Genomic DNA, 25,790 nt, shown 5'->3' with positions numbered 1-25,790 from the left:
GTAAGGGCAAGAACGCGATGGAGCCGAACAGTGAAGGGGTGCTAGAATTGGAGGGATGTTCTGAAGATGAGAGATGCTCACTTAACGGGCTCTTCCATTGGCAGATGGAAGATTACGAAATGTTCCAAAGCTATAGGCTCGAAGTAGAGGAACCAGAGCAACCAACAGAGGTGTACCTGCCGGAATACAAAGAATATTGGAAGGGAGACGTCCCAAACCCTGGCGACGTAAATAATCCGAAGAGTGTCGGCACCGATTGGAACCCTGTGTGGAAGGCCGCAGCCTTCAAAATCTTTATTATCCTTATTCTTCTTATGTACGGGAAGGAGGTCGTGGTCCCTGTAGAATTTGTGGTTCTAGGTCTTTCAATGACCAGTGAAAATAGATTGGCCACCAACGGGTACAAATTGAAACCTTACCACGCGAAGCGCGCAGGGGACCCGAGAGGCCAGACAGACACTCGAGAGTCCGGAGGGGGACCCGAGAGGATGGAAGGAGACTCGAGAGGCCGGGCAGGCGACTCGCCAGGTATAGGACCAAAACAGGAGACTGTCGAGCGAGGAAAACCGAGAAGGATGAAGGGCAATCCCAGAGACAGGGGACCCGAACAGACGACTTTCTAAGACATCTAAATTAGGAGAGGAGGGAAAAAAAAAAAACCGTACGGTCGTATGACAGGCGACCGTACGGTCAAAAAAATTATTAAAAAAAAAAAAGAAGAAAGAAAGAAAAACGAAGGAAAAGAGACCACCGTACGGTGGCACCACCAACGATGGACACCACCGTGCGGTGGCACCACCGAAGGTGGAAGCCACCGTGCGGTGGCACCACCGAAGGTGGAGCCCATCGTGCGGTGGAAGCCGCGAAGGGCCGTGTGGGCATAAAGCCGCCTACCGAAGGGAAAACCGCCGAAGGAGATAAAAAGCTACCGAAGGGAAAGCCGCACATGCCGAAGGAGATAAAAAGCTACCGAAGGGAAAGCCGCACATGCCGAAGGAGATAAAAAGCTACCGAAGGGAAAGCCGCACACGCCGAAGGAAGAAAAGCAGCCGAAGGGAAGACAATCACCGCACAAATGCAGAAAGAACCAATTACACCGCACGAAGTAGGGAAGTCACCGCACGATTGGAGGTGGTATGGCGGGACATTACAGTGCCTAAAAAAAAAAAAAAAAAACGACGACGGATTGAAAAATGATTCGATGACATCTGGAGCCTGGACACTGAAAATATTCGAGTGTAGAAGAAGGGTTTTTGACATCATAAAATATCACAGAAATGCAGTGCGCCATGGACTTTCATGGGGTTCTGAAGGTTGTAAATTGGTGTTGGCGGCGGGGGCGCTGCCCCTCGACCCCGCCCTGTACTGCGATGCGCTCCCCCAGGACCCCGCGAGGGGCGCTGCCCCTCGACCCCGCTGGGGCGCTGCCCCAGACCCCGCGGGGGCGCTGCCCCTCGACCCCGTTGGGGGCGTTGCCCCCAGACCCCCAGTTTATTTTGGAGCTACAGAATACCACGGGAAGTGTTGTGCTTGTCCGTACTGTGAGAAGGAAGCCTGCAGTTAAGCATTGGCGGGAATGCCATAAGCCGTAGAGGGAGACGGATTTGGAGGTTGGGAACAAACAGAGTTTGAGGGAAGGCATTGCAGGTCCGCACAGTTGTATGACACCAGGGAGTTATTCAGTTCAGTTTTTAGCCTTTGGGGAGTGTGATGGAGGATTTGAGGTGTCTCCTAGCATTTGTGCCAGTGGATTGTGGCCACCTCCAGGCATGACTGGTACGCTTTGAGGAACTCGGAGGATGTCTCGGTTGGACGTGAGATTGCCGTGGTGGATGCACAGAGGGCTCGGGAGGAGCTGACCACCAGGTTGGAGGCAATAGTCGCGTGAGACTTAGTTCAGCGTACCCAGGAGAGCAGCATGGGTGGCTATCAAGGACAAATTGGCTAGGGAGACAGTATCATTTGAGTAGCAGTTGGTGGAAGCTGAGACTGAAAAACGTGTTTTGCAGACAAGTTTGGGTTAGGCACAGGAGGACTGTGATGGCTAAGGAAGCCATATTGGTGAAATCCGCACTTGAGCATCGGATGGTAGAAAGGGGTTTTCAGGCGAGGAAGCAGCAAGTGTATAAGATCTGGGCCCGACTAGCGTCAGTAGTTCCTGCCGTTCCTCTCTAATTTGTATTAAGTCGTCGGAGTCGACTTCTTTTCTTGGGGGGGATGATGTTGTCGGGAATAATCATTATGTCATTATGTTATGTTGTTATGTTATGTTTATGTTGTCGTCGGTAATAATGAATTACGGCGGTCAGTTAGTTAGCCGACGGGTAGGTAGTTGGAGTCGCGACGGTTGTGTCGCACCCCTTCGGTAGTCATATATTGTATCACCTCCGGGTGTTAGAGGACATGTATTGTTAACGACGGATATAATATGAACATCCTTTGACATTAATGGAAAGATTATTCTGGTACTTCTTTTGTATTTGCATTGTGCATTACTGTTCGATTTCTGTATTCTTCCTGTTTACCCAGTGAGGTAAACATTGCCTAGATCAGCAAAACATACTTGTTTCTCTCCAAGATGGTGGGGCATCCATGAACATTTTTGCTAAGGTAGTTATCATTTTATGACATACTTGGTCCATCAGTGAGAACCGATAAGAGATATGTTCCATGGACAAGCGCTGCCCCAGTTGATCGAGGACAAAGAAAATGGTCATGAAGTGTTAAGTGTTGTCTTGTCGAGAGGCAAGCTCCAAGCCTTTTCCTTCATGACCCTGGAATCTCGGAACCCCCAGGTTCTAGGCCTTTTTTCATGACCCTAGAATCTTAGAACCCCCAGGTTCCATGCCTTTTCCTTCATGACCTCAGAATCCTAGAACCCCTAGGTTCCAAGACTTTTCCTTCTTGACTCTAGAATCCCGAAACCCCTAGGTTCCAAGCCTTTTCCTTTTTGACCCCAGAATCCCGAAACCCCTAGGTTTCCAACTCCTCTCCCCTTGTAGCGTTTTCCTAAGGGCTCGATGTCCGACTTCCAACGACTTGCGACTCTTCCAAATGATGTGATTAACACTTAGGGCTCTTAATGCTCCACCAACCCTTGCGACTTGTATACTTTCATTCATGGACCTACAAGGGCGCATTTAATGTCTTTTGTAGGGTTACCATCAAGTGGAGTCTAGGGCCATGCTTATTTATGGCTACTTGATGGCCTTCATGCCAAGTTTGCATGCCTTGACTTTGGAATGTCAAACAATCCACCTTTTAGAAGTACTTTTCTTCTTGGGATTGCCTTGTCAAGGTATGGCCATGTTGCTTGCACGCACACCATTTCAGGTCTGTGCACTTCCTTACATTCCCTAATTGACATTTCTCTGTGCACGCCAGGGTCAAGGCTTCCCCTCCTTGACCATTGGTCTCTCCTCTACGACCAATTTTCTATATATAGGTTGTTAAGCCTCATTGTAAAGGGTTCTCTCCCTATTGGCTTGAGCTACTTTTTGCTCTTTCACTTCTCTTGAGGATTTGTATTTTTTTTGCGTTTTTGCAAATGTAAGTTTGGCCATTGGCTCTAAGAATGAATTGAAATCATCATTCTTGTCTCTCTTTAACTTATAAATGTTGTGTATGTTTCCTTACCTTCATTATAAGTGTATGTTCTGTGGCTTCTCTCTCACATATATATTGTGTTAACTTGTTTTTGAGTGTGACTTGTGGGAAATCGTCTCCCCTTTGACATTGAGCAAATTCTACCCTCCATACATGCATTTGGGGTCATTCATGCAACTGAAGTTTGTGCATCTCTAGGATATTTCGATTGATTCTTTGTGTCATTTCAGGGTTGGGAGAGGAACATCTCCTATCTTGGTGCATCACCTCCTTTCATTTTGACATTTTCTTCTTCCCTTTTCCTCTACAAGTTGTTAGGACAGGTTTAGAAGTAGAATTTGGAGTGTTGAGTTGGTTCAACACTTGCACTCGGATTGAGAAGGAAGTCGGCCTTCTCCGGAGATTCAACCCCATTGTGCAAGGTCCCACACTTCGGGGTTGTTTCCATGTTTCACGAGGTTGCTGAGTTGATAGCTTAGCAAGGTTGCAAACTTTTGTGACAACAATAGTACAAGCGGCTTAGGGAAATTTTATTATTTGGAGGTAATAGAATAGGGTTTGGTTGGTATCGTATTGCATACAAGTGACATTAACCTTATCCTGGCAGACAAGTTGAGGCAAGCATTGTAACAAAACTCTTTAGGGATATCAATGTAGTAGAGGGTCAAGCATAACTAAGACAGTTGGAGAAGCATCATCCGGTGTAGAGTTTCCAATTCCAAATTATATCAGAGTAGAACATGTAGTACAAGGAGGTTTGAGGATAGGGAATTACAAATGTCCAAGGTGGATGCGTTGCCCCTAATCAACCTTATGTGTGTGACTTTTCCTAGTTTACAATTGCTTGAGGACAATCAATCTTGGGTAGGGTGGATTGTAATGTCCCCTTCTAAAATAAGTCACTATGTAGAGAGGGCATGCTTCGAACTTGGGTTGCCATAGAACTTTTAATAAGCTACTCAATAACAGAACAATTGGCAAAAGCAGCTTGCAGTACAGTAAAATTCAGAGTCAATAATATAGTTTCATCATTATTTAATTTTCAGATGTCAAAATAACTTGATTAAGCTATACAGTCCGTTAACTCTCGAAGATCCTTACATCAACTCCGATTTTTTTTAAGAAACTACTGTTTTGATGGAATTCAACCCAGAATATAAGACTGCAAGTGATCTCTTCTTATGAAAATGTCATTGAACATATACACCAAGACTCTACTACAATCTCCTTTTCCCTGAATCAAACCTCTGATATGCTACATAAATTTTCATTCCTTAAACTCTAGGATTCTACCTTTTTTAACTCACGATCTTCTCATGAATGTTTTACCCAAAACAAGAAGGAATAACTCCCAACCACCCTCCACAAAATGGAGATCACAGCAATAAAATTTCCCAGGATTACCGTTACTGGCAGTAATGAATGTCCATGTTTAGCAATAGGGATTTTGGAAAATCAGCTCCTAAGAAAGTCCATGTTTCCCAGCAATGATGAGCTCTGGGATTTCTGCAAGTCCCAGCAACAACTAAACTTAATTTTTTTTTTCCTTTTACATGGGTCCCAGCAGTGTGGGAAAATGAAATACCAAAAATGATCTAAAAATCATCTTAGGTTGCACTCAAAAATGTGGGCCCCATGGTAACTGCATGGGAAATAAAATAAAAGGAATCATTTGAACTGTTGGCAGCATTTACTTAAAAGGATGCTCTGGTAAGAGGATGGATGCCAATTAAGATGTTGTAGCCATAGCAGCAAAAACCTTTTGGGGATCAAATTGGCAAACCAAAAATATATGATTTTTTGAAAAATTCGGATTAAAACAATCAATTTTCTCATTTTTCTCTTCGTAATGATGAGTAACTGGGTGTGATTTGAAACACTGAGTAAATAAATAAATACAGTTCAACCCAGAAAATTGCATCTAATCCAATGGATTGTGGAAAACTAATTCCATCTATTGTAGAAAAGAGACAAAAACTACTTGTTTTTGAAATTTAAGGTATTTCAATAGCATAGAGCTATTATACAAAGCAAATAAAATAGAGAGTTTAGCCCTTGAATTGTCGAATACAGATTTTTATTGTTTATGCCTATATAATTGATTACATTTCATTGTAAAATCCATACTTCATAGTGCATAAATAATAACTATATGCTAAGAGTTTCCAAATTTTCAATTACATTCTACTTTGAATAATAATGACATTTGGATCTTTGATAGTATGATACTTCATCATTAATAAATGATATTATGATAGTGATAAAGATTAAGTGGCCAGTTCTGGTCTCTATTGTTGTGTTTTTTAGGACACCTCGAACATAGAATAAAATACTAAGTATTTTATCCTCTCTTGAACAAAGAAACCTCATATGCTAAAGAATATGCTCAAATAAGACAACTCCAAGGTTTACAATGCGAACAATTGACTTTAATTTTTGGATAGACTCAGCATATGATGTGATAATGCTAGTAATCACAAGGGGACTTATCCTTATAAACACAGCTGGAATGTGGAATACTCAAACTCGGAAAATAAAGGACAGAATGGAATAAAGGGTTGAGAAATCTAATCTAAACCTAAGGATGTAAGAGATGATTGTTGACTTGATGAAACCAAACCAAACTTTGTTTCACCATGAAGAAACAACTACACAAAGATGGTGCAATCTCCTAAGGATAAGTGAATGATTTTCATATCACTTATGCACACCAACATCATGAACAATGAGCATAAAATGATTGAAGTTAAGCTTTTAGATAAGTTCAGTCTAACCATGCATTGCAACTTGCAATCAACAAATTCCAAATGGTATGAACATTAGGCTTCACCATTAATCAACAATAAGTTCTCCCATTCAACTATCAACATCGAAAACTTGAGAAGTAAAAACCATGCAATATGTTGAAATAGCACAAAATCCACCATATCTTCAATGAAAAAAGTATGTTTATTCCATCAGGCCTTGGCAACAATCTCTTTTACTGCTACTCTACTGTAGCTATCAACTATCTACTACTGCACTATTAACTTTTAACCTTTATAAATGAGAGATTTGAGCCTTATATAGAGGTCTCATTACAATTGAATGGCTCTGATTGATATGAGATCAACAACCAAGATTACATGATAAAACCCTAATTAGGGTTAGTTACAACTAACTTCCTTTTAACCAATGAGAAAATTACATTGTAATGGACACATGTCCTTTGAACTTGAACCGATAAAAAATGAGGTTAGGTATAAGCATAGTTATCCACCTCATAGGATGAGTCAGGTACATTGAACTTGGACATGCTGATGTGGAGCAACTTGATTGGTTGATGATGATTGGATGCCACCTCAACTTGCCCCATGTAGATCATCACAAAGAAGTTTTCATGTTTCAAGCAATATCTCTTGATACTCAACATTTCCAAGCCTGGTGTGACGATAATGGATCATATTCCAAAATTGCATCATCTTGATCAAGTATCTAGCTTTGCTCGACTCTTTTGAATCTATCTAACTTGATCACACTTGCATTTCATCTTCTTGACCTTTGGGAATCTTCCTTGTGATGTATTTCACTTTGAACATCCTACCTCCTAATAGTCTTTGGTCTTGAAATGTGGAACACGCCCTTGATGTAGTACATGAATGTAATGTCCCCACTTTGAAATAAATTTAATAATAAATAATAGTAATAAAATAAAAATACAAATGAATAAAAAATAAAAATAAAATTAAAATTTAAAACAATATATTTAAATATAATTAAACTTTAATTGAGCTTTAATTTTTCTATCAGGCTATCTTCTGGGATCTCACTCCAACTTGATAACTTTTGTTGATGCCAACTTGATCAGCTAGACCCTTCCCGATGGCCTTCTGTCTGTCTGACTGTCTGCTTTATCAATGTTGACAAAGGCACACTATCTGCTGAGGAAATATATCGGCTTTGTAATATGTTCTTTTAGTTTGTTTAGATTAGATAGGTATATTTTATTTCGAGCTATAACTGGAGGTTTTCTTTCCTGGTTCTTTCCTCCCGGTATGCCCTTTGAACCAGTTTTTGTAATCTTATTCTTATATTAATATATATTAGTGGCTTGCCACTTTTGCCAAAAAAAAAAATTAAGCTAATGAATGGTCAAAAGACATAAAATGAAAAGTTGTGACTCCCTCAAACATGAGATATAAAAGGGAGAAGAGAACCTCATTTTAGGGGGATAATTTTAGGAAGGAGAAGAGTAGATCTGATTAAAATAAGAAGTGCAGATCTGATTGTGAAAGATTGTGTCCCTTTCAAAGGGCAGAAATAATGAAGGGTTTGTTGTGATGTATTCACACATCACCCCATTGAAATGGGGACCCCCTACTTTTTGCTTTCTAGGGTTAGTTTAGTTTGCTTGGTTGCCTGGTCTTGGCTATTAGTCTTTGCATTGAAGGGTCGCCAAGGGGTTCATTAGGATAGCAGGCTCTGCTTGAGTTGAGGTGGGTCAGTAGGTGGTCTAGGTCAGGGTCTCTTTGAAGGCTTTCTCTAGGTCAGGCCTTGGTCTTGTTTCTAGGTTAGGTTTTGATTGAGTTTGAGTAGGGCCTTATATCCTGCTAGCAATCTTGCCTTTTGGAACCTACGTCTTTGAGTTAAGGAAGTGAATGAAGGTTTGTGAGTGAGTATCATCAAGGATTCTCCCTTTAACGGTTTGAGTTGTTCAAGTCAATGGACGATGAGTTCTTGTCCTCTAGGCTTTGATTGGTATAAAATTAACTTGTTTTGCCCTTGGAAATGCCTAACGACCAAGCCTAGACTTTGAAATTTGTCAAAAGGTCAAGAATTTGAGCATTTTTTCAAATTTTTGCTCATGACCCTTCCAAAGGGTCCAGAGCGAAATCTTCCTTGGCTCCCTTTTGACTCCTATTCTAGAGAAAACTTTCATTTTAAGGCATGGATTGGGGGGAAATAAACTTGAGATTACCTTTGGAGACGCCTTGGATATGCTTAGACATTGAAATTTGGGGAAAAGGTCAAAATTTAAGCCTAAAAGACAAATTTCGCTCCTGACCCTCTCAAAGGGTCCAGAGCAAAATTCCTGGATAGGTCCTGTCCTTCCAGAGGTACCTAAGTGAAATTGTTAAAATGTACTTTTCATCCAACTTTTGAGCTAGGCACTTCCTTAAGGTGGTTTGTTAGTGTGTCTTGAGGTAAGAGCAATGTGATTGAGGGAGAAATGTTTGAGTGATATCTAAGGCAAATTCCTCAAGTTCGCTCCTGACCCTCTCAAAGGGTCCAGAGCGAATTTCCTTATATCTCCCTTCTTGGTCCTAATTTGCCTCATAAACCTTATCCCTATGGCGTAATTGAGAGAGTGTTGATGTGTGAAGCAAAGTGAAATGAGGAAAAGTAAGGAATTTGAGCATAAGTGCAAATTTCGTTCCTGACCCTTCCAAAGGGTCCAGAGCGAAATTTATCCAAGCTCCTGACCCTCTCTAAGGGTCCAGAGCGAAATTCCTAAAACCTCTATTTTGCTCATGTTTGAGATCAAGATCTTGATTCCTAAGGCATGGTTGGAAAAGAATTGATATGCACTTGCCCTTGAAAAGTGATTTGAGGCAATGAAATGATAGAATTGAAGCTAAATCACAAATTTCGCTCTTGACCCTTCCAAAGGGTCTAGAGCGAATTTCATTATAGGTCTTGTCCTTGGCCAAGGTCCAGAGCGAATTTTCTTGAAATCTCTTTTGCTTCCAATTTTGTGTCAAGCCTAACATTGATGGAGGTTGATTGAACTTAGAGGTATCCCTAAGCATGCATTTGAGTGAGTTTTGATCACAAAATGTGAAGGATTTGTCCAGAAATGTCAATTTCGCTCCTGACCCTTCCAAAGGGTCCAAAGCGAATTTCTTTATTGGGCCTGTCCTTGGAGAGGATCCAAAGCGAATTTCTTTATTGGGCCTGTCCTTGGAGAGAATCCAAAGCGAATTTTATTATAGGTCTTTTCCTTCCAGAGGGTCTAAAGCGATATTGATTCTAATACCTTCCTATTGATAATTTAAGATGAGAAATGCTATATTAGAATAAATATATTATGTATACTTAATCATCTTTTGTTTATTTTGCAGATCAACAAAATCAAGTTCAAGGGAGATCAGGCAGGACAGGGGTGACCTTTTCCAGTTCCATCATTCATCAAGGACACTTCAAGCACATAAAAGGACTCCTCAAAGAGTTTCCAAGTTTAAGGACTTCAAGTGTTCAAGGGGTTGCAAGTAATAGACCAAGCTATCCTCAAGGACTTCATTCTACCATATGGAGAAACCACAAGATATCAGAAGAAAGATCTTACAAACACTTCAAGACAAAGAGAGCTACTAAAGAAGGTGACTTGACCATGACTTCCTATCACCATAATGCAAAATCAAGGAGGAGGCTTCGTCAAACACATGAGAGTCAAGGGGGTACATCATCCATCAAGTACATCAAGGACAAAAGAAGATCAACCAAGCATAAACGCAGGCATAAGTGGTATCCCAGTCATTGTTCCTCCAGCCAGATAGGTACACATCAGCATGTCCAGATTCAATGTACCTGACTCACCAGTGATGGCACAAACTTCAAGTCACCTACCCCTGACATCTATTGGTCCACAAGCATTAAATGTAATTTTCTCATTGGCTAAAGGAGTTTGTTGTAACAAACCCTAATTAGGGTTTCCATCTTGTAATCCTAGCCATTGATTGTAAATCAATCAGAGCCATTGAAATGTAAAGAGCTCTCTATATAAAGCTCTGGCTCTTCATTTGTAAAGGTCAATAGATAATAGCTGGTTAATAGAGGTTAGAATAGCTAATAGTCAGTAAAAATAGAATAACAATTAGAGTATATTAGGAAGAGAAGACAAGGAATTGTTGCCCTGATTGTAAATGAACTCCATTTTAATTGAAGTTATGGTGAAATGTGTCGTTTCTTTGCAATATGCATGGTCTCTTGTTGAATCTTCATTTTAGATGATGGTTAATTAGATTGAATGAAGGAAGTTATTGAATGCACTCGCGTGGAATCCGCCTAGTCCAAACCACTAGCCTCTTGCTGATTGTAAGGGCACCCTGTGTGGTCAACTGGCATAAAATAAGCTTAATCTCGAGTCATTACACGTCTATTGCTCATGCATTAACTTGAATGGTGATCAGTGTCTGATGGTGTAACAATTTGAGCATCTTCAAAATTCCCTTAGAAGATTGCATTGAGTTGGTGTCGGATTGTTCAATCTGATGGTGAGACCCAGCCCAATGGGACTCCACCTAGTCGTTCATCCATCTTCTTTCATTCTAGGTCTTAGATTAGATTCTCCAAACCCTATATCTTTTGCCATTTCTTTATTATCCTGGTGAGTAGATAGGATTCAAGTTCCAGAAGATTAAACGCTCAGGCAATCAAATGTAAGTCCCCTTGTGATTCCAGCATAATCACATCAGACCAAATTGAGCTTATCCACACGTAGAGACCCTACATACAAGAACCTTGGAGTTGCCTCGATTGATCCTTAGGCGAAATCTTTAGCATTCAGGGAAACTTTGTTCAAGAGAGGATAAGATACCTTGGTATTTTATTTTGTGTTCGCATGTGCATGAAAAACACATCAACAGGACCCCTGCTTTTTACTCTCTAGGATAGTTTCCCTAGTTATTGATCTTTGCATTGGAGAATTTTTGTAGAGCTCTTTGGGATAAGATGGTCTCTTTGGGCTAAAGTGAGTAAAATGGGTAGCACAGGACGAGTGAATTTAGATTTCCTTTTTGAAAGCCCCCCCTTGGTTAGGCCTGGGACTCATTTCTAGGGTTGAGTCTTGATTGGGTTTGAGGAAGATCAACTTGAATTCACTTTTGAAAGCGAATTGAGACACATTTGAACTTGAAGTTTTAAGTAAGGAAGGACAAAGAATTTGAGCATGAATGCCAAATTCGCTCCTGACCCTTCCAAAGGGACATGAGCGAATTCTCCTAGGATCCTCCCTTGGTCTTAGCTTAGACCATTACCCTTGCTTCTCAGCCTTAATCAAAGAAGGCGTGACCTGTCCATACCTTGTGAAAGAGATGAAACAAGATTTAGTGACAAAAGGTTAGCAATTTGAGCCCTAAAGTCAAATTCGCTCCTAACCCTTCCAAGGGTACATGAGCGAATTCCTTATAATCCTCTTTTATGGCTAAGTTTAGATCACAAACCTTGCATGAGTGAGAGAGGAAAGGAATGCTAAGGCCTTGTGGATGAGTTGAAACAAGTTTGAATCACAAAGCATTGAGAATTTGAGTAAAAACATCAAATTCGCTCCTGACCCTTCCAAAGGTACAGGAGCGAATTTTCCTAAAGCACCTATTTGCTCCTTGTTTGGGTCAAAGTCTTTGTTCCCATGGCGTGAGTGAGAGAGGATTAATGAATTGATGCCTTGAAAAGTGCCTTGAAAGAGAATTGCATGCACTTGGATCATGGAGAAGTTTGAAATTTGAGCTTAAAGAAGAATTTCGCTCCTGACACTTCCAAAGGGACAGGAGCGAATTTTCCTAATACCCTCCATTGGTCCTAACTTTAGACCATAAACCTTACTCCTATGCCTTGATTGAATGAAGATTGATCGATCCATGCCCTTGGAATGAGTTGCAACAATATTGGATGAGGAATTTGAGTGAAAATTGCCAATTTCGCTCTTGACCCTTTGGAAGGGTCAGGAGCGAATTTCATTAGAAGGTCATGTACCTCTCTAGGGTACACAAGCGAATTTCTAAAACTTGATATTTAACCTCAACTTTTGACCAAAGGTGACTTCTTAACATGATCTTAGGCCAAGGCAACTTGGATAAAGATTAAGATAGAGTGTTTGAGTGAGATCCAAGCTATATCCCCCAAATTCGCTCCTAACCCTTTCAAGGGTATAGGAGCGAAATCCTTAGAAAGGCCTAATTTCTCACCAAAAGCATTGAGTGGACATCGCTTTGAGGGAAAATGGACTTGATTGAGATGGAGGAAGGACCCAAAAGCTAAGTCTAAGAGCAACGTTGAAGGAAATGATGAGAGTTTGAGTGCAAATAGCTATTTTGCTCCTGACCCTTCCAAAGGGTCCAGAGCGAATTCTCTTGAAACCTCCTTTTTATCCCAATTTACATCAAGCCTAGCATTGATTGAGGTTGATTGAACTTAGAGGCATCCTTAGACATGCATTTGAGTGAGTTGTGGTCACAAAGTGTGAAGAATTGGTGCAAAAATGCAAAATTTGCTCCTGACCCTTCCAAAGGGTCTAGAGCGAATTTTCTTGGAGGGTCCTGACCCTTCCAAAGGGTCCAAAACGAAATTCCTAGGAGGTCTTGTACCTTGCCTAAGCCCTTGAGCGAAACCTATTCCTAAGCATTTTTGAAGGCAAATGACTTGTTTTTTATGAGAAAAGGATGAGAAATGAATTTCTATAAAGGAAAATTGAGCAAAATGCCAATTTCGCTCCTGACCCTTCCAAAGGGTCCAGAGCGAATTTTTCTTGAGGCCTGTACCTTGCCCAAGGTCTAAAGCGAAATCCTTCTTTTAGGCCTTTTTAGGGGTCAAATAAATGATGTCTTCAGAAGAGAGGGGTTGAAAGGTCAAGTCTAAGACAAGGCTAAGTGAAAAGGAGTATGAATTGAGCCTATAGGATCAAATCCGCTCCTGGCCCTTCCAAAGGTACATGAGCGAATCTACATCTCACCTCCAGTTTGGGTAGAATCCTTGGTTCAAGAACTTTGCATAAAGAAGAATGACCTCATCCAATCCTTAAGGACCTATAATCATGGTTTGAGCTAGTAGAAATGAGTAAACTTGATGAATTTGAACGCAAATGTCAAATTCGCTCCTGACCCTCTCTAAGGTATAGGAGCAAATTTCTTCTAAAAGTGTCTTTTCCTCCTAGCTTCAAGGGAAATTGATTCAAATATCTTCTTGTTGACGATTTAAGGTAAGAAATGCCATGTTAGAATATATATCATGTATTCTTAATCATCTTTTGTTTTCTTTGTAGATCAAGAAGGTCGGGCTAGCAGGAAGAATAGATAAAGACAAGGAGGATGTCATTAGGAAGCTTCATCATCCTCAAGGGGCCCCTTAAGCGCATAAAAGAAGACTCAAAGTGCTAAAGACTTCAAGTGTTTAACAGTTGCAAGCAACGAAGCTAATCATCCTCAAGGACCTCATTCTATCACATGGAGAAATCACAAGATGGCAGAGAAGAAAGCTCTTATAAACACTTCAAGGCAAGGTGAGCTACCAGAGGAGTGACTTGACCGTGAAGAGGCCTCATCAAGCACAAAAGAGTCAAGGAGAGCTACATCATTCATCAAGTACATCAAGAACGGAAGAGGATCAACCAAGGTCAGTGCAAGGGTACGTTGAAGAAGCAGATAGTTTCAGAAGAGTTAATCAAAATTAGCTTCTCATCATCATCATATTGAATATCAAGAGATACAACATTCCTTGATTAAGCAAGTACCAGACAAGGTGGCATCCCAATCACTATTTCTCCAGTCAGAAAAGTCCACATCAGTATGACCAGATTCAACGAACCACCCTTATACATGAAGGCACAAACTCCGATGTACCTACCACGGTTTCTTATTGGTTCACTAGCATTGAATGTAATTTTATCATTGGCTAAAGGAGTTTGTTATAACAAACCCTAGTTAGGGTTTTCATCCTGAAATCCTAGCCATTCATTCTAAATCAATCTGAGCCATTGAAATATAAAGAGCTCTCTATATAAAGCTCTGGCTCTTCATTTGTAAAGGTTAATAGTTAGTTAATACTGGTTAGAATAGCTAATAGCAGTAGTTAATAGATAGTCGAAAATGAATAGAATAGCAATTAGAGTAGAGTAGGAAGAGAAGGCAAGAAATTGTTGCCTTGGTTGTAAATGAACTCTATTTTCATTGAAGTTAAGTTGAAATGTGTTGTTTCTTGCAATATGCATGGTTTCTTGTTGGATCTTCAAATTTGATGGTAGATAATTAGATTGAATGAAGGAAGTTACTGAATGCACTCGCGTGGAATCCACCTAGTCCATACCACTAGCCTCTTACTCATTTTAAGTGTACCCTGCATGGTCAATTGGCATTGAATGAGCTTAATCTCGAATTGTTATGCGTTTATTGTTCATGCATTAATTTGAATGGTGATCAATGTCTGATGGTGTAACGATTTGAACATATTCGAAGCATCCCTTAGAAGATTGCACTGAGCTTGTGTCGAATTGTTCAGTTTGATGGTGAGACCTAGCCCAGTAGGACTCCACCTAGTCGTTCATCTATCTTCTTGCATTCTAGGTCATAGATTAGACTCTCTAAACCCTACACCTTTTTCTATTTCTTTATTCTCCTCGGTGAGTAGATAGGACTTGAGTTCTAGCAAATCAAGCTTTCAAGCATACAAATGTAAGTCCCCTTGTGAATCTAGCATAATCACATTACACCAACAGAGCTTATCCACACGTGGAGACCCTACATATAAGAACCTTGAGTTATTTTGATTGATCCTTAGGCAAATCTTCAGCATTCGAATAACTTTGTTCAAGAGAGGATAAGATACTTAAGGTATTTTATTTTGTGTTCGTATGTGCATGAAAAACACATCAACAGGGTTGCACCCTTTCAAAGGGTGCTAATGACGAAAAGGTTTGTTTCTTGCCAAAGGGCATATATGATGAAGAGGTGTGACCTCTCCCTTACATTGAGAGATATAAAGGAAAGGAATCAAAGCATCTAGGGAGGGAAGGATTGTTAGACTAGATCAGATTTGTTTTAAGTTACAGGTAGTTGATGAAAATAGGGTAGACAATTGAAAGGGGGAGTGAATCAGTTGTCACCAAATTTTACAACTTTTACTTTAATCTCAAATCTGATAATTAACAGTGAAAGCATAAATCAACAACACAACATGAACACACATAACACCAAGATTTTTGACGTGGAAAACCCGGTCAAGGGAAAAACCATGGTGGGAACCTACCCACAATATGATGATACCCCGTTAAAAGTATATGAAATATTATAATGGGGAGTGCACATGCATTCAGGCACATTGCCTAGAGCTCATTGCTCAAAAACAATAAAGGGCAACAACCCTGGGAAGGCTCACTGCCATACAAACAGATTTGGATCACTTTTGAAAAATCATGAACTGAGAAAGAGCATCCTCAATGCCTGGTTACAGTTCCGATTAAGCACATAACATCTCTCACACTTCTCCACACTTTTGCTCTGCTTCCGAATGATTAATACATTATTCGCACACTACACACCCATGACACACTCAATTACAAAGATATTACATTTATTTATACATGACATCCAACCTTGGACCAATATCATCAAGGTTGGCTCAACACATCATCTAATTACAAAAATATAACCATACACACTGCAATATCACATGCGGACCAAAACAATGTCGGCTAAGACATAGCATGGACCTAAATCACCACCATGAATATGAAACACCTCCAAGAATTATGCATTGAACATCCGCAACATGCTACAAGCATCATGTCAGCCAAGAACATGAAGAACACCACCAGATCAAAGAAAATCATTAATAACATGCTCACCGATCAATGCGGACCACCAACACGAATAGCACATGATCTAGAAACATCCACAAGCATCATGAATTACCACAGTAACATCCGCACCAACTCAAATTACTAGAATCATCGTTATCATCATACCAAACTTCAAGAACATTAATTGAATTGACTGTCAACTTGGAAAAATCACTTGCAGAGCTCCAAACCACGAACCACTTGAATTGAGGACACACATCAATGTCCCAAACATAATTCCAAATCCACAAATCAAGATATTACAATACGGAGCAATGCAAATCAAAATACTAAACACTGACAATACTGAACAATAGAAAAACTGGCCACAACACAGATACTCATAATTCACTCAAATCTTCATGCGGACCTCTGAAAGTTGCACTAAATCAACTAGAGATATCACTCTACAAACCCTTTAATCCGCAAACACTGATCATCAATATACAACATAAACCAACTAACTAAACTTCACTGCAACATTGCACTAGACAAAGAAAATATGTTGACAGCAATGACAACACATATCTCAGATATCATTAGAGCACATATTTGCAGCACTCCATCCAAACATCTAACAGCAGTAACATCCTTTTTCTTGATGGTAGCCTTCCGGTAGGGGACATTACACAAATATAATGAGGTTAAGGGTAGATTGTTTGAGAAATGATAACTTCAGTCATACAACTTCAACATTTATTGAAATATAAGCCTTATACAAAGCATGCATACCTGGAGGAAAAGAAACAGAGTTGCTGCTGGAAATTTCTGCTAAAAAACAACCGCTAGAGTAGATCGATCCTTCTTTATTGTGCAATTACGTAAGATAAAACTCCCAAAAAGGCACAATTTTCTTCTCCAGTGCTGGCCGAATTTTCTTAACTAAAAATCGAAAATTTTAAGGCTTCTCCTCAATCAAATCGAACCAAACTCAATGCAAAGGTACGGCTGTATTGCTTGCTGATGTATGGCCTGCTGTGGATGATAATATTATGAAATTTTATTGATCAAAACCTGCTCGTCAATCTGCTCATGAAACTCCTTTAATTCACCTCTAAATTCCAGTGTTACCCGGGGACGCGTTTCCGGCATAATTTGACCTATCCCAGAAACTTGGAAACTTTCGGAAACCCGTACTCTGGCTGTCCCATAAAATTAATGATTGAATTTTGATTATTTGTTTGACTTCCACTCCCATGCAAACTCTCAATTTAAATTATTTAACACAAATGTTATATGTTAAGGTTTTATAATGTATATAAGCATGCTTTATCTATGTTTTTATACGAATATTTAAAATTTCCGTATATATATTTTAAATTTTCCCTATTTTTTATATCGCTGTCCCCACTGACGTCCCCTGTCGTCCCTTGTCGTCCCCTACTCTGGGGAAAAAAAATCCGTCTCGGAAACCCGTTTCCTTGTCCCCCCATCCCCCCGTCCCGAAAACTCGAGGTAACACAGCTAAATTCTTGTCCAATAAGCACAATCTTGGCCTCTGTGTGAAGCCAACTGATTATCAATCCTCAATTGAATATTACACAACCTCAGATAGTTGCTGCAGTGAAGGAGCTACGCTCTCCAATGTCCAATAATCTTGAAATTTGCAAAAACCTTCGGTCTCTTCAGACCCCAATGCTCTCCAGTAAACAAGTTTCGAGAAAATAATCACATAATAAGTTCGATTTCATTTGCAAAGCCTTATATCTCCTCATGAAGTTTGGTTTCCTTCAAAAAGCATTTAAAATTTTATTACATTAAAATTTAGGAAATCATTTTAGTTTCTCAATAATATTGGACCCCATAATTAATTGTAATAATGGCCCCCTTTCGATGATGATTCGACCCTCAACTTAAGTGAAATTATAAAGTTAAATTATAACTTTATAATAAACCATTTAATGATTTAATATTAATTTGGCCACTAAAATATTAATAACTCCCAAAATACTTAAACATTTTGTTATGTTGTTTGAAACTGGAGTCCATATTGCTTTTCCCCATGTGACCGTATGTTCTTTCTAAAAATAGAAAGGTCCCCTCTCAATCAACTTTTGGCTTACTATAAATAGTAAGTGTGGCAAATGTATAGCAAATGAAGTCCAAATGATGCTTAACCAAAGCCAAACCAAAGCATACTGAACACTAGAGAGGATACAAACCTTAGGAGACCCTCTAACCATCCTCATTAGCCTACGAGGGTCAGAATGATAAGCTAATCATCCAAAAATCCATGTCTACTAAAAAGGGGACATTACATATTTCCATCGAAAACACTTTCTTTTTGTCATCTAAGTTCTTTTTTTTCCTTAACTCCTTTTTTGGCGGCAAACCATCTTTCTCCAACCCTTCAAATCGCTGAAAAGGCCTTTTGTCTAAGTTGATCACCCAAAGCCATAGTTCTCAAACTTAGTTCCTTGCCGAAAAGAGAAGCGTTAGTCTTTGCTTAGTAAAATGTGAGTTTGTGAACGTTTAAGTTTGTTGATCGAAGAAGCCACCAATAGAAGAAAGTGAAAGCAAGTTTTGAGCAGCTTTTTAGTTCAAGAAACTCTTTATTTGCCAAAAAGCCAGTTTGTGGAAGTAAACATTCGCCGAAAGAAGTTGGCTAAAGAAAGGAGCTAAGGGGAATAAGAAGATTGAATAGTTCATCAAATGGAAAGTTTGGCGAGAGGAGAATTCGCCAATTCGACTCCTTGTTGATTAATCAAAGCTTCCCACATTTATTAAAATGCACCAATTAATGAAGTCAAAAGTCCTATCAATTAAAGCCTCATATATGTAAAAGCAAATAACATATTAAACTGATATTGATGTTGTGATTTTAAACTGCTAACAAGAGGAGCCAAAATGAAGTCATTGTAGTCATTGCCAACAAACCCGACATGTCTCTTTGCCACACCAAAACTTGAGCTAAGTAGCAATGCTACCCTTTTCTACAATCAATTTTTAATGCACAATATCCCATTGTTTTTCAAAGAGGTTTGTAGGATCCACAACATTCTTCTTCGAAGAAAAATGGGATACTGTGCATGAAAAATTGACTGTAGAAAAGGGTGGTGTGGCTACTCACCTCAAGTTTTGGTGTGGCAAAGAGACATGTCAATCTTGCTAGCAATGACTACAACAACTTTTGGTGGCTCCTCTTGTTAGTGGTTTAATGTCACGACAACAATATGACTAATGATATTTTGTTTGCTTTTACATCTATGAGGCTTTAATCATTAGGGTTGCTTACTTCATTAATTGATGCACTTTAATGAATGTGGGAAGCTTTGATTAATCGGTGAGCCTTCCATTTCGTGAACTGTTCAATATTCTTAATCCCCTTTGCTCCTTTCTTTCAGTGAAGAAAGAGTTTCTTGAACTGTTCAATATTCTTAATCCCCTTTGCTCCTTTCTTTCAGTGAAGAAAGAGTTTCTTGAACTGAAAAACTGCAAAAAACTTGCTTTCTCTTTCTTTGATTGGTGGCTTCTTCGATTGGCGAACTTAAAATTCCACAAACTCACAATTTTACCCAACAAAGAATGACACTTGTCTTTTTGACAAGCAACTAAGTTTGAGAACTATGGCTTTGGGCTATCAACTTAGACACAAAGCTTTTTCGCAATTTGAAGAGTTGAAGAAGATGGTTTGTCACAGAAAAAAGAATTAAGGAAAACAAAACTTAGTCAACTAAAGAAAGAAAGCGCTTTTGATGGAAATAGAAGTTAGCAAACAAAGGTTTTCGCCGAAGAAGGAAAGACAGATAAAAGCGAAAACAAATTGCTTCAGCCGAAGAAGAGGTTGGCAAACTTGGCTTTTGGCCAACAAAGGGGTTTTCCTAAGGGTCAGTTTTTTGAAAGAAAAATCTAAAGGAAAGTTTAAGTTTTTGTAGAGGAAAGATACTTAGGCAAAAGAGCAATATACAAAATACAAGGGGAAAAAACATTATAGAGACAAAACAAAAGCTTAAAAAGGATAGGGTGATAAGAAAATGACCAAAAGATGGGCAATAGGATGAAGCAGACATTGAAAGACTATAAGGTAGAAAACCAACATGCCAAGTTGGAGTATCTTAGGCAGAAATTTTGAGTGCTTAAGGAGAAGCACAGATCCTAGGGAAGCTAATGACTGTATTATCTTTTAGCTCTGTAGATTTCTTGGTGATATGCATTAGAAGACAGCTCAAAGAAAGATCAACGAGTAGATTACTAAAAGAGGGAGAGTTACAAGAAAAGGGAGATTGATGTCAAAAGGAAGAATTATAGTAACGGGGAGATTCTTTGTTGTCAAAAGGGGGAGTATTATGTTCTTGTTGTATTTAGAAACTTATTCTTTGCAAGGCTGTCGTCAATGACAAAGGGAGCGACTGTGGGAAATGTTGTCATTAATGTTAGGTTATTTTGTTCAGGCAAGAGTGAGATTGGTTGTTGGTGTCAAAGTGAGATTGTTGGAAATGTTGTTATCAATGGCAAAGGTTGTTGATGTCAAAGTTTGGGAGATTGTTTGTTATATTGGCTTCAATTGTTTGGCCAACTCATGGAATTTTATTATTTTGAAAGGGTGTAATTTGGAGGCCAACTCATGGAATTTAATTATTTTGAAAGAGGTGTAATTGCAGGACAACTTATGGAATTTTATTATTTTGAAAGAGATGTATTGGAGGCCAACTCATGGAATTTTATTATTATAATTTAATTTAATAGGGTTGACGTATGTGTTTCATTTAATTAAATTGGCACCCAAAGGGGTTTAAAAAGGTGAAGCATATTTGTAAGTATGCCATGTGTGAGAAAATCTTTTATCATTCAAATACAAAGAAAATTTAATACAGAGCAGATTTTGTGAAGTGTGAAAGTGTAGAAAAACATGTTCATTATATGTTGAAGAAGCAACATCCAAAAGGTGAAATTTTGCAAAAGAGATTGGTGCCTCCTAAAAGAAGAGATTGATGTCTCTTGTTGAGTTGGTGCTCAGTTGTGGGGATTGGTGGCTTCAATAGGTTGGTGCCTGCAAATTCTATAAGTGGGGATTGGTGTCTCTAGTGGGTTGGTGCCTACAAATATTGTAAGAACATTTTTTTTTGCTATGGCTGGATGAAGTCCTTCGTGGTTTTTCCCTGAAAGGGTTTCCATGTAAATCTTGTGTTCTTAATTTTGTGGATCTTATGTGCTTTCTGTTGTCATGGTTGTTAAATTTTAAATAAGTAAATGTTTGTCTTATATTGATTCATCCCCCCTTCTCAGTATAAGTGTTTTCTCTTTAGGAAATTACTCTTGAGGAAGGTTGGCTACTCCTTTAAGTTTGTCTGAAAAGGAATTGGAGGCCTCAGCCATAGCCCTAAGTATCACCTTCTGCGAAAATGCTTCCCAATCCCATCACCACAAATAGTAACCAAAGGTCGTGAGGTCATCAAAGCCATTGTCAAAAAAATTGCAAAAAGGCAAAAATGAGTAGGTATAAATCCCATTGACACATTATTTTGCAAAACATTGTGCTAAAAAAAAAAAAATGTTGAAAATTGGTAAAAATGTGGCGATCAACAATTTATTTGAAAAAAAACATTTTTTAAGGGGAAAAATCAAGAATTTTGTCATTTCACAATTAATCACAATTTTGGCAATTTATTAGTGATTTCTGCTTGTATGGTTGTAGTTGCGTAGCAACAAAGAGAAATATAGGGAGTGCTTGGCAAATGAGCATAGAGTCAACAATAAGAGAGACCATGATCAACTACAGGACTTGCACAACAAAAAATAAAAAAGAAAAGAAAACCAAAATCATAAAATATTGTTTTTGGGTGGTCAAGATTGCTCAAGCTCGGAAACGCTCTTGCATTAGACACTCCAAGTAGATGAAAATTTTCTATGAGTTTTGCAGCTCATGAACATTTGAGAAATTCTAGAATTGAAAGTCCACATTTGGCAACCTTAGATGCATGCAACCAGATTGCTTAATTGGTTGTCTTATTCCTCCATTCGATAAAGCTCTCCTTGTACCCTTCCGTCTTCTTGGCTATTCAAGAATTGATGATAGCTTCGACTTCGTTTCTTTCGTAGGCGATTGTTGTACCCATCCTTCCTTCCCTCTACAAATAAGAATTTGCACCTCCTCCATAGTTTTGCCCTTCATAATAACTGTACAAATCAGCAACATTGAAAATGGGTGAAATGTCTACACCTTCAAAAAGCTCCATCTTATAGGCATTCATAGAATCTTCCTTAAGACTTTACATGGTCCAATTTTATTTCACTTTTAGAGAATGAGGGGGACAAAAACTTAAAAGATGCTTATGAGCACAACCCCACAAAATCCAAATCCACATCTACCAAATTCAACTCCACTTTCCAATCCCAGAATCTCCCATCCAAATCTATATATTCAAATGTCAAATATATACTGCCTAAATCTAAATAGCCAAATCCAAAACCCTAATAGATTCATATGCAAATCTCTTTTAACCTATCGTAGGTATTTCAAATTTTTATTGTATTAGGATAAACCACAGTTGCATATTCTAGAAAATTTAAATACTGAAAGGAAATTAATTTTAAAATTATGCTCGTATAAAATAAGTGCCCAAGAATAAGTGTAAAATAACACAAGTTTATTGCAAAGATAAGTTACATAATTTTCTCCTCTTTTCATAATTGGAATCATTGGGATTCCAAAGATAGTTATGGTTTCAAATTTCTATCGTCTAGGTCTTTAGAGTCTTAGGCCCAGGTTAGGTACCCATATTCTACAAATCAAGGCATGCTCTTTGGGAAGCCAAAGGCTCATATCCATTGACTCTAAAGGAATTTTTTTTTAAAGGGTTATTCATTTTCTCAAAACATCTAGCTGTCAATCTGAAAGGAGACTTTGTATTTCTAATGTTCTCTTTGCATGTTATATAGAAATTTCATTAATTCATCCTGGGATATTTGGACTCTATACTGGATTATGGCTCCTATAACAGAACTTGCCAGAGAATGCCCTTAGATCCCTTAAATGCCACTAGAAGTAAACTCTTGTTTTTAATTTTTTTTACATGTGAGCAATTAAAATGTAGTAGATCTCTATCATCAGGATTATTGTAAAAATTGTAAATTTTCACTTTCAATCACTTCTTCACAGACTAGGTTTGCAGAAGCTTTAGTGCGGGACTTGGCTGGAGTCAATATTCCACCTGATAGGATATATGGTCTAGGAACAGGGTGAGTTAATTTTCCAATTTTTGTCAAGCCCCTTGCCAAACTTGGCAAGGATTGATTTCATTTGAACATTTGGATTATTTAATGCAAAGTGATTCTACTACTGAAGACATTTCTTTCTTCAATTTTCAGACCAAAAGTTGAGGTGCTGAAGGAGCTTCAAAGCAAACCTGAACATTCTCAAATGTCACTGCAGTATGATTTCTCTCAGCTCTGCTTCTATCCTAAAAATTTCATATGGCAAATTCCTTTTCCAAATTTTTTGGACTTTTTTTATATTGCTTATTAAAGTGAAAATGTGAATGGAAACTTTCGGAACATTTATTACTAATGTATCTGGCCTTTCGAGTCACAAACTATTGTTTTTCTTGAAATTAGTAATGACTGAATAGGTCTAGATTCTACTTTTTAACAGTTTTGTGGAGGATAGGCTTGCAACATTAAGGAATGTGATTAAGGAACCAGAGCTGGATAAGTGGAACCTTTATCTTGGTATGCACTTTTGAACCTATATATCATTGCATGCTTTACAATAAGGTACATTCTGTACCAATATGCAGAGTCTTTGTAGCTAAATTCTGGTTGAGATTGTATGACATTGTGTTGCCTATTTTTATTTTTTTATGTGCAGGCACATGGGGTTACAATACTCCAGCTGAACGCAAGGAAGCAAGTAATTTTTCTCGCATCAGTCTTCTGGATTTGTCTGATTTTTGTGCCAAGCTGAAGTAAAATATAATTAATGAGATTCTATCTACATGGACTCGGGTTTGGATAACCAGGCCTCAATCTATTCACTTTCATTTTCTTTTATGAGAATACTTTCAGATCTACATATATGATGTGAGAATTCTGATTCATTGCTATGCCTTATATGCTCAACATTTGTAATTTGATGAATTTCACACCAGTAATTTGATGCCTAGAAAAGGACTCACGTTCCAGAATAAAATTTATGTAGCTAAAAGTAAATCTCATGTTAGAATAGTGCTCCATCAGCTAGTCAACAAATATTTAGAATTTACGATGCAGCAACATCAATTGTAGAGTTGCTTTACACAACATTTAGTTGCTCTTATTCTTTGCAGGATGGTGGCTCCTTTTATTTTGGCTCCTTTATTTTTTGTTACAGCATTTGAGCCCTAACCAGCTCTTCAGAAGGAAAGCTTTCATATTCCTCTAGAAGTTTCATTACTTTCTCAAATGCGCTTACCAATTTTAAATTTTATTTTTTTATGCAGTTTACTGTGGATGTACATTTCTTACATATCAGATTAAGATTTCCTATTTTATCTCACTTCCTACATGTTCTTTGTTTAGTGGTTTTTGTACTTCTCCATCCTTTTTATCTATAAAATAGCATCCTCCTCGTTTAATTACTCTATATATAGTTTTCCAAAAACCACAACATTCCTGTATAGTTGAATTCAACCACCAGTCATCCTTGCAAGACATGAGAAGAGAATATATAACGTTGCTCCAACTTCAATTGAAATTTCTCATTCCTATTTTATCTGTCTAGGCTTTATATCCCTGAGAATGTATCTGGCCTTTCACGTTCCCTCTATTCAAGGCTCTTCATTTGGTTCATTAAGCCAGCTTGGGGATCTTAAATTTGAGAATAATATTTTGTAAACTTGAGAATGAGTGTGTGCACATATAGAAGTTACTCCTCTTAGATCTTCGTTTGTCCTCAGCTTGATTATTGAGAACTAAAAGCAAAGGCATCATTTTGTTTTTAGTTGCCCACCCTAGTATGAAATTCATGGTAGGTATTGTGGCCTGGCTTGTTCAAGGATTTCAGTGGATTGATTTTAACATAGTTACAAGTGACTCCAACAAGAAAAACTCGCATGACCTTTAATATTTGATATATTCAACAAAGAAATTCTATCACCAGCATTCGACACAATCACTTAAATACCTATATTACTTTGAAGCATTTGCACTAAAGCTTCAATCTTAGGACTCTGGTATCTTTCCCATCATTGTCAAACATGGGCTCTTTTTTTTTCCTTCGATATAAAAGTTGTTAAACTCTATAGTTTGAGTGCCATTCAAATTTTCTTTGCATGTATGTGGAAACATGAAAATGTTATTCAACTAAAAAAATGTTTTTGTATATTTGGTGATAAGACATGTATAGTTTTGCCATTATTATTTTTGAACTAAAAAATGTTTTTTTTGTATATATTGGTGATAAGAAATGCTCCTTTTGTGTGGGTTTTTTCTCTTACTCTTGATGTTTGGCAAATACTCTATTTTGAGTTATTTGAAGCTATTTAAGATCCATTCGTGTTTTTGGGTGTATGGACATTAGAATAATGAAAAACCAAAAAAAATCTGTAAATCTAAGCAGTTCTTTTTTGGAGTTTATAGACATTAGAATAATGAAGAACCAAAAAAATTGTATAAATCTAAG

The 25,790-nt window shown here is 38.3% G+C and overlaps 1 protein-coding gene across 1 annotated transcript in view; it reads left to right on the top strand.

Moving 5' to 3' along the window:
• Positions 1-24,559, top strand: part of LOC131067732 (uncharacterized) — a 125,793-nt gene extending 101,234 nt beyond the window's left edge. The window contains exons 6-9 of the mRNA XM_058002858.2: positions 23,292-23,371; positions 23,501-23,563; positions 23,784-23,860; positions 24,000-24,559. Of these exons, the coding sequence (XP_057858841.2) occupies positions 23,292-23,371; positions 23,501-23,563; positions 23,784-23,860; positions 24,000-24,100 (321 nt within the window). The 3' untranslated portion in view covers positions 24,101-24,559. The remainder of the gene's footprint in view (positions 1-23,291; positions 23,372-23,500; positions 23,564-23,783; positions 23,861-23,999) is intronic.
• The last annotated feature ends 1,231 nt before the right edge of the window (positions 24,560-25,790 follow it).

The sequence above is a fragment of the Cryptomeria japonica genome, chromosome 8 (assembly GCF_030272615.1).
Source record: "Cryptomeria japonica chromosome 8, Sugi_1.0, whole genome shotgun sequence".
Classification (NCBI taxonomy): Eukaryota; Viridiplantae; Streptophyta; class Pinopsida; order Cupressales; family Cupressaceae; genus Cryptomeria; species Cryptomeria japonica.
This window is presented reverse-complemented; position numbering and strand designations above follow the sequence as displayed.